Below are 15349 nucleotides of genomic sequence, written 5' to 3'. Positions count from 1 at the left end.
TATATAGTATAAAGATTTTGCTCAATTGTGTTTGAAAGATAATTGCTACTTTTTTTAGAATTTGTGTTCTTTCCTCTTTCATGGTATTTGGGTGATGCTGACCACTCATAATTACAATTAAACTGAGTAGCATGCTATACAATTTCAGAGGACAGTTAAAAGTTAACCACGTTACTATGTGTCTGCAGTCACATTAGAATAGACTGGGTAAGGATGGCAAATTTCATTTCCTATAGGAAATGAGTATGTGAGCTGGACTATTGCAACAATTACTTATTGTTTCATGTTCACCATTACAGACACATTTATAATCACAATTTACGAATTAAATTTCCACTTCATCATTTGTCATCAGTTCAGAATGAGAGGTACAGCATCTGAACTGTTGCTGCTAGAGCATTAGTCTAGGCCACTGGATTACCAGACTTCTGTTATTTCAAGTATGTCAAAATTTCCCCTCAAATGTGATGTAGTTGTTACAAAATCTAAATTGAATTTACTATTAATTTGATTCTTGTTATTTTTTTTAAATCTTACATTTAACACATTAGTACTGCTACTTCTATAAAACATGCCTGAATATGAAAGCTTCATCATTCAAACCCATCCTTCCTTTCTCTAATCTAAAAAAAAATTAATAAATCATTCACCAACCTCTAAGTAAAACAAGTAGATTCCTAACCTTCTTCCTTAGCAAACTTTGGTTAATTCCTTATGAAGGTTTTAATTAGTCTAAAGTTTGGCACTTTCTCTCTTAACGCTGATGAAATCTGGTAATGCTGGTGATTTATTTTGAAAATGTTTCTTTGAGGAGCTTTTTTTTAGGTGGAGTTATCAAGTATTGTTAATGGTAGAAATCATGATCTATTTGCTAATTTACATCTGTCAAATTGATGGACAATACAATTCTGTCCAATTCATTCTGGTACAATTGCAACATTTAAGAAGCATTTGGATGGGTATATGAATGGGAAGGGTTTGGAGGGATATGGGCCTGGTGCTGGCAAGTGGGACTAGATTGGGTTGAGATATCTGGTCGGCATGGACGGGTTAGACTGAAGGGTCTGTTTCCATGCTGTACATCTCTGTGAATCTATGACTCTTCCATCAGTACAATATATTGAAATAGAAAGAAAGAAATGAAGCAGATGTTCAATTTACTGTTTTGATTTTCAAAAGCACTAATAATGAGACCTCTTTAAAACAAGAAAAACATTTGAAATATACAGGCAAGTTTCAATATTCATAGGGGTTATGTTTTTCAAAAAACTCAATAATTATTTCTGCAAAAGGCAGAATGCAAATTTGTACCCTGTGATACATGTACAGTGTTCATAGTTTCTACTTAAAGGAATATTTCCTTTCTTTCCATTTTTAAAACCACAGATGAAAAATGATTGGACTTATGGATGAAATGATATACAGTAACATCAGCAAATTCACAAAACATGGACAAGCAAACAGGACCTTACTCGTCAAGAGCTTTGCTGTATGAATACAATTTTTTAAATTCAAATATTTGTTCAAAATCACTCACTATTTTAATTCATTCCTGGGCTGAGGGCATTGCTTTAGACCAGCATTTATTGTCCATCTCTAATTTCCTATGGGATAGTTCAAGAGTCAACTACAATGTTGTGTGTCTGGAGTTCACATGCAGGGCAGATCATATAAGGTTGGCAGTTTCCTTCCCTAAAGGACATTAGTAAACCAGGTGGATTTTTCCAACAATTGATAATATATTCATGGTCATCATTAGATTCTTAATTCCACCAGGATTGATGAGGCAGAGCGATAGATGTGATCTATATGGATTTCAGTAAGGCGTTCAACAAGGTTCCTCATGGGAGACCGGTTAGCAAGGTTAGATCTCATGGAATACAGGGAGAACTAGCGATTTGGATATAGAATTGGCTCAAAGGTAGAAGACAGATGGTGATGGTGGAGGGTTGCTTTTCAGACTCGAGACCTGTGACTAGTTTGTGCCACAAGGATCGGTGCTGGGTCGACTGTTTTTCATCATTTATATAAATGATTTGGATGTTAACATATGAGATATAGTTAGTAAGTTCGCAAATGACACCAAAATTTGAGGTGTAGTGGACAGCAAAGAAGGTTACCTCAGATTACAACGGGATCTTGATCAGATGGGCCAATGGGCTGAGGAGTGGCAGGTGGAGTTTAATTTACAAAAATGCGAGGTGCTGCATTTTGGAAAAGCGAATCAGGGCAGGACTTATACACTTAATGATGAGGTCCTAGGCAGTGTTGCTGAACAAAGAGACTTTGGAGTGGTGGTTTATAGTTTCTTGAAAGTAGAGTTGCAGTGAGATAGGATAGTGAAGAAGGCGTTTGGTATGCTTTCCTTTATTAGTCAGAGCATTAAGTATAGAACTTAGGAGGCTAAGGTTGTGGCTGTACATGACATTGGTTAGGCCACATTTGGAATATTGCGCACCAGTTCTGGTCTCCTTCTTAAAAGAAGGATGTTGTGAAACTTGAAAGGTTCAGAAAAGATTGACAAGGATATTGCCAGGTTGGAGGATTTGAGCTATAGGGAGAGGCTGAATGGGCGGGGGCCGTTTTCCCTGGAGCATCGGAGGCTGAGGGGTGACCTTATGGAGGTTTATAAATTCATGAGGGGCATGGATAGGATAAATAGACAAATACTTTTCCCTAGGCTGGGAGAGTCCAGAACTAGAGGCCATAGGTTTATGGTGAGAGGGGAAAGATATAAAAGGGACTTAAGGGGCAACTTTTTCACACGAGGCTGGTGCATGTATGGAATGAGCTGCCAGAGGATGTGGTGGAGGCTGGTACAATTGCAGCATTTAAAAGGCATCTGGATGGGCATATGAATAACAAGGGTTTAGAGGGACATGGGCCAGGTGCTGGCAAATGGGACTAGATTAGGATACCTGGTTGGCATGGATGAGTTGCACCAAAGGTCTGTTTCCATGCTGTACATCTCTATGACTTGATCTGCTACAGCAGAATTTGAACCTAGGTCCCGAGAGCATTCCCCAAGCCACTAGATTAACAGCCCAGTGATAATATCACTAGGCTGTTGCCTCCACTTTTACAATGGAAGTTTCATTACATTTAGTCATTTTGTTCTACATACTTAAAATACACCTTAAAAATGATTAAACAGCATATTACTTTGATTAAGTTCACAACAAATGAAATCTTACAATGTAGTTATTGAGCCATTTTACTTACACCCAGTATTGTTCACTCGAACTTTGAGTAACGTGGATTTCAGTGTCATTTGTGCATATACCAGCCCGTGTAAAATTGCAGGGAAGATCTGTAGTAGGTATTATAAACAAATTTTATTTTATGTTATAATTAGTCAAAAAAATTTAAAATGAGCCTTCAGTTAAAATGTTTAATTTTGCTTGATTATTCCATATGTTTTCAAAGCTTTTCACCTTAGGGAGAATTCTCGAGAATACCATTAAAAGGAAAAAAAATGTGTGTACTAGAAGCTATAGATATTGATACAAATTTCTTGTTCTGTGTGCACATGTTGTGCCCAGTTCAACTCAACTAAAAGTTAGCAGCAACTTACTTAATTTCTCTGGAAAAGTTTCTAACCAATTAAAATTAACCCTCCTGGTTTGAAAATTAAATAAATCCTGGCCATTAACTGGCAATCCTGCTCCTCGGATGCTGCCTGACTGGCTGTGCTTTTCCAGCACCACACTCTCGACCCCAGTCATCATTATCTGCTGCACTCACCATGGCAGCACCTCTAATAATCAGGTAACCAATCAGCAATCTCCTCTCTTACTGTATAGAATGCTGGCATTCCCTTTTATTGGTATTCTTGTGTCTTGACTTGAGTGGAAAATGAAAGGCTTTGATAAAATGTATCTTTCTTTCATCAATACTCAAGTTCTTTTTTTATCAATTATCTTAATACAGTTTTAATTTATACGAAGATTAGCCAATGGTAAAATTAGGTTTAATGTTATCAAACTTCCATCAATTAATTCTTCCTCGTCCTTAATTCCCAACCAGTACTTCACCTAACTTTGAATATCACATTGGAATATTTTATAGTCACCCAAGATGGAAGGAACAATCTTATTTTATACCCTATTTGCACTTTGCACCTCTGATAGTGTAGCATGCTGTCAGTACAGCATTGAACTAACAGTCTGAATTATATGCTCAGGACTCTGAAATTACTTTACATAAAAGGTCCTCCAGTTTAAATTATGAGAATATTAAAAGCATTAAGGCTGATATAATTGATAAAAATGTAGGTCTAATTTTCCATCTGGCAACATAACAATTACTAATCAAGAAAAGCAGAGGGCTGTTTACTTCTGTGAAACATGGAATTGACTACAATGAGAAACAAATTTCCTTGCAATTGAATGCATGTTCCTAAGCTTTTTTCAACTCAGAAGCTACAACAGAGCTATTGTCAGTCAACCTTTCATGAAAAATACCATGGACTTGATTTTGTAGTCACTTGCTAATATTTCCGAAATTGGAGGACTCATAAAAATAATGTGAATGGCCTTCACCCCATCTTCTTGTCTGTGTTCTGTAATATGGTGAACTGAAAAAGATGTCAAGGCTGCTCTGGCTGATGATTTTCCTACACCTCGGATGCTGCCTGACCTGCTGTGCTTTTCTAACACTACTCTAATCTAGACTTAAGTTGATCGAAGCCTTCGGTTTTAAAGACCTCATTCTGCCTGTGTGACTAATTGAAATGCAGCAGGGGAAGGTGGAGACAAAGTGAAAAGGCCTGAAGAGTTCCATATGTAGATTTTAGAACAGGTGGGAAGGGTACTTTTGCAGCTAGTGGAGAAGGGTTCACCTGTGCCCATTAGAAACAACACCCTCCCCACAAGGTCATATCCCTTTAAATCTCCACCAGCGGTTTCCCAAGCACTGCCACTCTCCCAAGGTCTGCCAGCCAAGCTCGTCAAAAATCCAGACTTAGCTTTGATTCCGGGTTCCATCAGTTTTTTTCTTGGGGACTATCTATAGTCCCAGCATTTTCACTAGGGCTATTGGAATAACAGAGCTGACACCAATCAAATTGTCCAGCAGCTCTCTAGCATGGGACTACCATCCAAGTAGAGATTTAAATTTCACTCTGAAACAAAGAAGGCCTCGACCTATGAAATATCTCTGTATGCCAGCCAGAGTTCAAGGCAGCTACCGACGTTGCTTGGAGAGGGTTGGAATTACAGGGCCCTATAAACCCAACTCATTAGAAATTTTATCTGATGGAAATTTATTATTTTAAAGGGATTTCCATTCAGATGGTTACAATCTTTTTGCATTTTAATTGGAAATGGGCAGATTTGAGGTGGATATGATTCTTATGTAAAATTTACAGCTTTTAAAATTCGCCCACTCAAACCAAATCTTGTAATGAATATCAAGACAACGGAAGTAATTTTACACTGATTATCTTGGTTTCTTTATCAAATTCTACAGAAAGGAAATCTATGGAAACTTTCCTCTTCAATTATGTGCAGACATGTGCATGGGAAAAGTTTCATCCATCAGGCAACATTTTAAATGAAGGCAAAGGACAGAAGTCAATATAGAAAATAAATTAAATTAATGTCTTTAAACAATTTGTTCACATCTTTACTTACAGCATTAGAAGCTTTAATGCTGAGAAAAAATAGTGTATCAAAATTATAAGGCATGTTGCATGATTTGTGGGCGTCCAGTGCCAAACTGCACCATCAGAAGGCAGTATAATCTCATTCTGAATGATCCATATTTGTACTTAACACACTATTATAGGAAGTATGAAACTTAAACATTAAAAACACTTACCCAAAAAATCAAGAATTCTGTTTCAATTAAAGGAGCAAACAACATAGCAGATTGATATACAATAAAGATCTGTTTCACTAAGAGTATATTCCAATTATTTTCTACTTTATTTTTAAAATATAACTATATGGATTCATTTTAATTAAACTTGTGTAATAGTGTTTAACTTTGTCTATCCAATCATGTGATCCAATAAGAATAAATGGAAACCTAAACACTACATTTAAGCAATGAGCAAATGGCTTGATTATTTCTGTGTTGCATATATGTGCTAGACTTGTAAGAATTCATGGAGTAACAGGTCAGCCAAAACTAAAACAATCTGAATATCATTCAGCTCAATGCACCTTTGGTTATCATTTCAATTCAAATTCACTCACTCTCTTGGGTGAATACTATGCCAGTCACCAGTACAACAGGATATAAAATATATCTTATGAACCATTACTAATGGTGCGTCTAGTGAATTACTGACAGATCAACTGAATATTCCATAGTTTACTGGATTATTAGAATTAGAATTGTTAATCATCATGATTTGCTTAAAGAAATTTATGTTCAAATGCCTTAATCTCATTTTGATGGTAGAATTGCAACATCTGTTGAATGATTTATACAAATAAACAATTAAAAAGACTTTTATGTTAGTATTTTTTTTCTTATTTGAATTAAATGACACTTCTCTTAATAGATTTTTGAGTGTGTTTTATTCTGACATCCAGGTCTTCAGCACTACAGCCAGGATATTGTCTGGGTTCATTCTTTTTGCTGTTCACTTTGAGCTATAGTGAATCCAATTGATGACTGGTGTCTGGTGGGACTTCAGGAGTGGGTCTAGACTGAACAGCAAATAGGTACAAATATTTCATACTGAAGAAGGGTCACTGGACCCAAAATATTAACACTGCTTTCTCCCTACAGATGCTGCCAGACCCCTGCTGAGCTTTACCAGCAATTTCTGTTTTTGTTTCTGATTTCCAGCATCTACAGTTTTTTCTGCTTTTACAGACATTTTAAACTTGCTTTGTCCATTGACATGATGGCCTTCACCATCAGGGAAGATCTCAATGGTGATGATTTATTATGAATCATGATTGTTTTGCCACTAGAATGAAAAATGTGGCTTTTTAAACATGGAAAGATTACATTTTCCACATTTGTAATATGTATCATATTGTAGGTTTGCTACTTCCTTTGCTGCTTTTCTACATGTAATCCAATTCATTATCATTTCCAGGTATTACGTTGCAATGAGCCTGTTGAAAATCAGCCTATGTTGGACAAACTTTCCTTATGCAATATGAATTTTCAGAATATTCCAATCAATTGAAAATAATATCAATTCTACTCCACCTTCTCTGAATCTCACTTACATCGTATTAACTGTTTGGATTGACATGCAATCATGTACAAATGACCCTACCTTGTCTACCTTAGTCAACCCTAATGCAGCATTTACATCCAAAGCATTAACACAAACAAGATTAAGCTACACTCAGATTGCAAAAGAGTGCCTGGCCATTGATTCTGGTTATGAACATTTTCATCAATGCTTATTTGGAAAAGACAATGTGACAGTTGAGTCTGATCCCAAGCTGCCTCAAAGCATTTTCCTCAAATGGTTACCTGTACTAATGAGTCATCAAAGAATGTTACTCCAGTTGTGGAGACCATTTGAATGTGACACACAAGCAAGAGAATGAGATGTACATTGCTGATATACTGTCAAAGTAGACAGGCAGGAGGCTGGAAGAACACAGCAAGCCAGGCAGCATCAGGAGGTGGAGAAGTTGATGTTTTGGGTGGAACCCTTCTTCAGGACTGGAGGTGGATGTAGGGGGAGCTGCAGATAAAGGGGGTGGCAGCGACAGGGTGGTGCAGTGGGGATAGATGAAGACAGGTAGAGGGTGCGACTTGGTTGGTCAATAGGAGGAATGAATCTGGTTGGTAGCAGGGAGGAGTGGAAGGGAGGGGTAGCAGCTGGGGAGGGAGTTGGGGGATGGGAAGGAAGGTTAGCTTTTGTTCCTCTGATATACTGTCAAAAGCAGACTTCCCAATGACAAATGTAGAGAGTGTAACAATAGAGTGCAAAATCTTCCAAATCTAACAAGAAGCAGCAGCTTACCATACTTTGGAAGGGGTCAATCCAGGATGCAATAGATAAACAATTTGCTCAAATCAAGTAAACTACCCAACAGGATGCAATCATTGAAGTGGTGCAAGAAGTAGTGATGAAAGGATGGTCCAAAAGCATCAAAGTCTCACCTCTGCTAGAAAAGCATATTTGATAAAAAGATGAATTGTCAGCACAAGGTGACATATTGTACAAGGAAAATAGGATTTATATACCTAAGGAGTTAACAGGAGAGATGGTAAACTGTATATATTACAAGCTACAAGGAACTGAACCAAGTCTACAAAGATCACCGGGCAGCACGGTGGCTCAGTCATTAGCACTGCTGCCTCACAGCGCCAGAGACCCAGGTTCAAGTTCTGCCTCAGGCAACTGACTGTGTGGAGTTTGCACATTCTCCCCGTGTCTGCGTGGGTTTCCTCCGGGTGCTCGGTTTCCTCCCACAGTCCAAAACGATGTGCAGGTCAGGTGAATTGGACATTTCTAAATTGCCCGTAGTGTTAGGTGACGGGCTAAATGTCGGGAAATGGGTCTGAGTGGGTTGTTCTTCAGAGGGTCGGTGTGGACTTTTTGGGCCGAAGGGCCTGTTTCCGCACTGTAAGTAATCTAATCTAATCAAAGATGTAGTCTCCTAACTAAACATGAAGAATGAAATCAAGCACCACTTCAGCCAGTGCAGGGCTTCTAATGAGGTTCAAGCTGCGCAAGCTAGAGAGCTGCTGATGATACATGACATCTGAGACAGACCATGGATGAAGGTATGAGTAGATCTCTTCACACTGACAGATTTGATTATTGTGTCAACGTAGTCTAGTACTCTCACTATTGAGTGATGGACCCACTGACTTTAATGAATACCGATGGGATTGTGGAATGACTGAAAACACACTTCAGACATACTGGCAAACCTAACATTGTGGTTAGTGACAATGGCCCTGAATTCACAAGTAAATAACTAAGTTGCTTCATAAAGATTTTGGAAATTGAACACGAAACACCACCTCTCCAAAATATCTCCAGTCAAATGGAAAGGCTGAGGCAGCCGCAAATATGGCCAAAGGGATCACATATAAGTCAAGTGAATCCAGTACAATGTGTACAAGGCAATCCTTAAGTGCAAAGACACAGATATAAAAGGCATGGAAAGTAGTCCAGTACAAAGACTAGTGTCACACAACAACTACACTATCTCATCCAAATGCTGAAGACAGAAGTCGAAACAGGTGAGAGTGACATTATCAAGGTGCTGTGACAAAAAACCAAATATAATTTTGACAAGACTCAGTGGAGAGACAAAAACCCTTACATGCTTTCAACAAATGTCCACCCAAGTGGCAACTTAGGCCCTTACATGAAGTAGTTGTTACTTCAAATATACACAACAGGAATGAGTGACCAGATGTACCGTCACAACTGCAGCATATATACACAACTGGAGAAGCTATTCCTCAACCACAGGTGGCTAAATCAGGAAAATATGAACTCACCACTCTGCACGACCCATAAATCAACCACATCAAGAGGATCCACAGCAACCCAACAACAGAAAATGAACTTCAGCAGGGTCCATACAACATCAAATGACATGGGAATAACACTCTTCCAGAGTAGGGATATTACATAGCTGAACAGCCAACAACTGCTCAGATATCATTAAGATTCAAAGACTACACATGCAGTGACTGATGAGAATAATGAACTACTAATCCATGAGGACGGTCATGTCGATACAGGATAAATTGGCTAAATCAAATGTCCATGACAATGCATTTTTTGGTATAAAAATGAGGAACATTTAGATTGAAATGAAAACATTTATAAATGCCATAGTTTTGTGATCTCTACCATGAGGTACACATCTTGCAACCCATCTTACAGGCACTTCAGTAAAGACTCCATTCTGACCAGATTGTTGCCTTGCAAACATAGAACATCAACTATTATTTATGTATCTCAAGTACCAGCATGAATCCACTTGAGAGACAAACATTTCACTTTGGATAAAGCAAAGGAAAAAAAATAAAAGCAAATCGCTGGGGTTGCTGGAGAAAAAAATCATATCAGATTCAAAATGTTAATTCTGCTTCTTTCTCTACAGATGCTGCCAAATATGCTTAGTTTCTCCAAAAACAAAATGTTAATTTCACATGCCCATAATCATCAGATATACTGACTGTTCTACCAATACAAGATGTGAAGTTCCTTTGTCTTCAACCTCTTTCCAATTAGCTTCCTCCTTAGGCCATGATTACAATTTCTCCATGGTTTTTAATGTAGTAAGGCAAGAAATGCTTTTTGTTTGGTAAGTACCATGAAATACATCTTTGGGTCTGTTAAAGCCAGTTAAAAAAATAAATATCACTACCTAATGAATTATGCATCTATATGTTAATCATTTATTAGATGGTGCAATACTACCAATGATATGGTTAATGCATTTAAGCATTAAGTCCTTCAACTGGGACACAGTAATTAAAACCATGAAGCACATAGCAGAGTGTAAAAGGCTAAAAGAGATTTCAGGTTAGTTCTTCAAGTAGTTCACTGTAAACATTACAGGGAGGTCCAAATGACACTACATTTTATTTTTATATTGAATCATTAGAAATGTACATATATCTAAAAGCTAATTACTCATGCATTTTATCAACAAATTCCAACTCATTTTACCTGCCATTATTCCCCCAGAAGAAATTCTTAGCCTCCTATCCAAAATCTATTGACTTAATTTGTTTCCTTTTGACTTTAATAAATAATCAATTAATAGTAATAATTAATAGTAGCATCAACGTCAGGGGAATCTAAGTGTTCAGGTCCACAGTTCTCTGAAAATGGCAACACAAGTGAATAAGGTGGTCAAGAAAGCATATAGCATGCTCACCTTCATCAGTCAGTCTTGGAGTATAAAAATTGGCAAATTATGTTTCAGCTGTATAGAAGTTTAGTCAGGCCACATTTGGAATGCTGTGTTCAGTTCTGGTCATCACACTCCGAGAAAGATGTGGACATTTTGGTGAGTGTACAGAAATGGTTTACAAGGATATTGCCTGGTTTGGAGGGCAAGAGCTCTGAGGAGAGATTGGACAAACTTGGTTTGTTTTCACTTAAATGTCAAAGGCTGAGGGGCAACCTGATAGAAGTTTATAAAATTATGAGAGGCGTGAATAGAATGGATAGTTCGAGTCTATCCATGGTAGAGACCTCAATTAATAGGGGACATAGGTTTAAGATAAGTTGGGGTAAGTTTAAAAGAGATGTGAGAGGCAAGTTTTTACACAAAGGATAGTAAGTGCCTGGAATGCACTTCCAGACAAGGTGGTGGAGGTGGATGCAATAGCAACGTTTTAGAGAAATCTTGATGGATGCATGAATGAGCAGGGAATAGAGGGGCATGGACTATGTGGAGGCAAAAGGATTTTTGATTTAGAAAGTCTTGGTGGGTCGAAGGGCCCGTTCCTATGCTGTACTGTTCTTTTTTCTTGTTTACTTATTCAAGTTATGGCCATTAGAATACTACATCTTCTTCACTCAAACTGGGAAAATGGATTGGGAAAATATTCAATTAGTAAATATTTTATTCAATCAAAAACAAAAGCCGTCAGAATACCTTTCACGTCATTCCTGCAGCTTTCATCAGCACCCCACCAATCAAAGCAGTTTGACCATGGCAAGGGATATTGGAAGGAAGCAAAGAGATAGTACACAGTGTAGCCTATGATGCAGTTGTAGTAGAGGGCCACAAATGCTGACACAAAGACCATAGTGATACCCACACCTTAAAATGCACAGAGAAAAAAGAAACTTAGGTTAGAAGTAATTTATTTGTTTGCACCAAATCTTTTCACACACATTTACTTAGCTGGAAAAATCAATTACTCAGTTCAATGGAATTACTGTTACTTAGTTTTTGCTTGCACAGTACCTTTTTGTCAGTTTATCCAACTAATTATCTTATGAACAAATAATTACAAGGTAGTTTTATTTGGACAGCAAAACTATATTAATTCTAACTGGGGTTTCAATAAGTAACTTCTACTGAAATATATTTCCATTATTCTTGTATGTGACAAATTAGCTTGATGAGCTGCAGATACAGATAGTCACAAGGAACTCTGTCAACAGTAAAGACCTGATTCAAATAGGGGAGAAAAGGTCTCTTACGATACCTAGTTATAATATATTCTGTAAGATGAGGAAAATAATACAAGGTGAGTGAGGGTATGGTGTTGACAGTATTAATCAAAGATATCAGTACATGGAAATAAATGATTTAAAAGAATCTGTTTGGTTAAAATTAAGAAGAGAAAAGATGAATGTCTCCAAAAGTGAAAATCAAATACTGGAATGAAATACATGTTCTGGTTAATTGCAGAAAGATGCAAGTGCATAGACTTTGAAAATAAAAGTGTGGAAGACCAAAAAGGAAGCAGTGCTTGATATAGGTCTGGGAATGAAGTGGTGTATTTTTCAGCGGGAAAACAATTAGATAAAAGCAGTCAAAATCAGGTTTAGAATAGTTCTGAAAAAGGAGAAGGAATATTCAATTGTGAGTGTATTTAATTAGAGAATGGTTAATGTCAATTTTTGCAAATCCAAAAGGGATCTGATTCAGGTAGTTTGAAATAAAAATAGATAGGCATGTATTAGTTGTGCAGTTACAGCAGATAAAGTATCAGAGTGGTTGTGGTACTGGACTAGTAATCCAGACTCCAGGGTGAATAATCTTGAGATTGTTGGATTTCAACTCACGTAGCAGACTAAAAATTGAATTCAGTTAATTAAATAAATTTGCAATTAAGAATATGCTGTTCTTGGACACCATGAAATTATCACCTTGGTGTAAAAATCCAAATGGTTTATTAATGTGCTTTAAAGAAGAAAAAATAATTAACTTGTTTGGCTACATATGGTGCCAGAATCGCATCAATGCATCACTCAACTGCTCCCTGAAAAAGAACAGCAATAAGACAGTTCAGTACCACGTTTGCAGTGCAATGCAGGATGGAAATCAGATGTTGCCTTCCTAGATATTGTGTCAATTATTGAGTGAATAAATAAAGAACAATGGGAGATCTTCAAAGTCATGGTTTATTATAGTCTAGATACCATAAGAGACGAAGTCCAAAAAAAAGTGTTTTCTGGATAATTAAGTATTTAGAGGTTAAAATCAATTAGAATTATGACTTATATTAAATGTCATAAACTTGATTTAGAAGAGAATCAAGCTGAATACGGAGGACAAGAGGAGAATTGGAGAAAGAAAATAGATGCAGGAATGAATGTTCCTTTACTATCTAAACTTTATAAAAAAAAATAGATTTGGGTTACTTGAAGACTTCTAGTGTGCTTACTTATTGCTAAACTCATAAAGAGTAATGTCATGACACATTGCTTGTCTATGGTGCTACCGTGGAGAAAGGCTGCATGCTCTGGCTGTATGATGACATCTAATTACTTGGCTTATCTGCATGTTGAGCTTCTTAAAAGAATATCACTCTCACAGTGAGAACACACTTACTCCCCTTTTTCCCCAAAAACAGATCTTGCAACTTACAAGTGGAATTACATAAACATTGGGTGATTGCAACAATATTTATATAGAGATCGAGATAGTGATATAAATTAGTAAGTACAGAGATCATAGAATCATAGAATCATACAACACTGAAACAGACCTTGTAGTCCAGCCAGTCCATGCTGACCATAATCCCAAAATAAACTAGTCCCATCTGCCTGTTCCTGACTCATATCTCTTTAAATCCTTCTTATCCATGTACTTATCCAAATGTCATTTAAACATCGTAACAGTGCCCACATTCACCACTTGCTCAGGAAGTTCATTCCATACATGAACTACACTCTGCGTAAAATGTTTGTTCCTCATGTCGATTTAAAATATTTCTTCTCTAACCTTAAAATTGTGCCTCTCAGTCTTGAAATGCCCCATCCTAGGGAAACTATCATTAACTCTATCTATACCCCTCATTGTTTTATAAACTTCTATAAGGTCGCCTCTCAACCTCCTATACTCCAGCGAAAGAAGTCCAACCCATCCAGCCTTTCTTTATAACTCATACATCCTGGTAAATCTCTTCTGAACTCTCTCCAGCTTAATGATATCCTTCCTATAACTGGGCAACCAGGATTGGACATAATGCTAATAATAATGATAATGATTATTACATTTATAAGTACAGAAGCTAAGAAGGTAAAGATAAATACCATCTTGCTAGTTTAAAAGCAACCCACCAGCAATTTCTCTTTGTATCCATCTTTGCCAGCACTTCCCAACATCTCAGCGCATGCTCCACAGGCAATTACGACTTGCAACCACTGTCCACAGACAAAAGTATCAACAAAATGCCAGCCTCTTTACATTATCAGGGCACATGCCACACTCATTGATAACATAGTCCAGCAGTTTAGTAGTGCACTCTGGAACTCATTGATCCCTTACATTGCGAAGCTGTTGCCAGGTTGTTTTGTGTATGGAAACGGGCGCTCATCTCATGCATCAGATCAGGGTGCATATCAGGCCTCTTAGCTTGTTTTGCTAGTACTCAGCTAATTTACGCTGCTTCAATGCTCATAGCACTGCTGCCTTTCCTTGCATTTTTGGATAGACAAAAAGCCAGAAAATCTATCATGTTTGCTAACAAGAAACACTCAAGAAAATGGACATGTTGGTATCTGGAATGGCTCAATGTCAATGTCACACCTACAGTACATACCAGCAGGTTAGGCAAACATACTGCACATCTTTCAACCAAATAGTCTGCAAGTTCAGAAGAAGCAATCATTAGTCCATCGAGAGGAAATATGGTGAGTCAGGTTCTTCGTCAGTCAAGAAAATTCAGGCCTTGCAGAAACAAATCTGTGACTAAAGTAAATTTATCTTCATTTGTAGTAATAAATCAGGATACTGAATGATTTTCATGATGGTGTTGGCATTCTGTACATCATGATGACTGGTTGGTCTGGCATGGATTGCAAACCATCCCTAACTTTCCAATATCACCACTGATCCTTGGTCTCAGATCATAACGCATGCCAGTCATCCAATACTGACTGAACAGCAGAGGTACTTGTTTTCCTTTAAAACTAACCCCTTCTTGAGATACCAAATCCATCCTTGCAGGGCAAAAGTGTCTGGCACCCCTTTTATCACATTAGGCCACACTTCAATAAAACCTGTCCGTAGTGCCTTCTGTTGCAGGTCGTTACCTGTTTCTGACTGAAGCTAGTCACAGTCATACTGATCACTGTGCAATAGAACAATTTTGAGCACCCCTTCCAATTACATTAGATCCAATGGAACATTTGCATCATTGTTCTTGGTTGGCAACCAGGTCTGTGTATCTAAGGTGTCTGTGTAGTGATGCCATCTGGTAATGT

General features: G+C 37.5%; 1 protein-coding gene across 1 annotated transcript in view; it reads right to left on the bottom strand.

Moving 5' to 3' along the window:
* Positions 1 to 14484, bottom strand: part of LOC122559955 (sodium- and chloride-dependent neutral and basic amino acid transporter B(0+)-like) — a 73793-nt gene extending 59309 nt beyond the window's left edge. Inside the window, exons 1-3 of the mRNA XM_087994600.1 lie at positions 14412 to 14484; positions 11562 to 11729; positions 3223 to 3310 (exon numbers count right to left, since the gene is read on the bottom strand). Coding sequence (XP_087850726.1) covers positions 3223 to 3310; positions 11562 to 11729; positions 14412 to 14484 — 329 coding nt within the window. The remainder of the gene's footprint in view (positions 1 to 3222; positions 3311 to 11561; positions 11730 to 14411) is intronic.
* Between the last annotated feature and the right edge of the window lie 865 nt (positions 14485 to 15349).

This window comes from Chiloscyllium plagiosum, unplaced genomic scaffold (genome assembly GCF_037043375.1).
Source record: "Chiloscyllium plagiosum isolate Xiang-an unplaced genomic scaffold, Cpla_swu_hap1 HiC_scaffold_15, whole genome shotgun sequence".
Classification (NCBI taxonomy): Eukaryota; Metazoa; Chordata; class Chondrichthyes; order Orectolobiformes; family Hemiscylliidae; genus Chiloscyllium; species Chiloscyllium plagiosum.
Note: the sequence above shows the minus strand (reverse complement) of the source record. Positions and strands in the feature narration are given on the sequence as shown.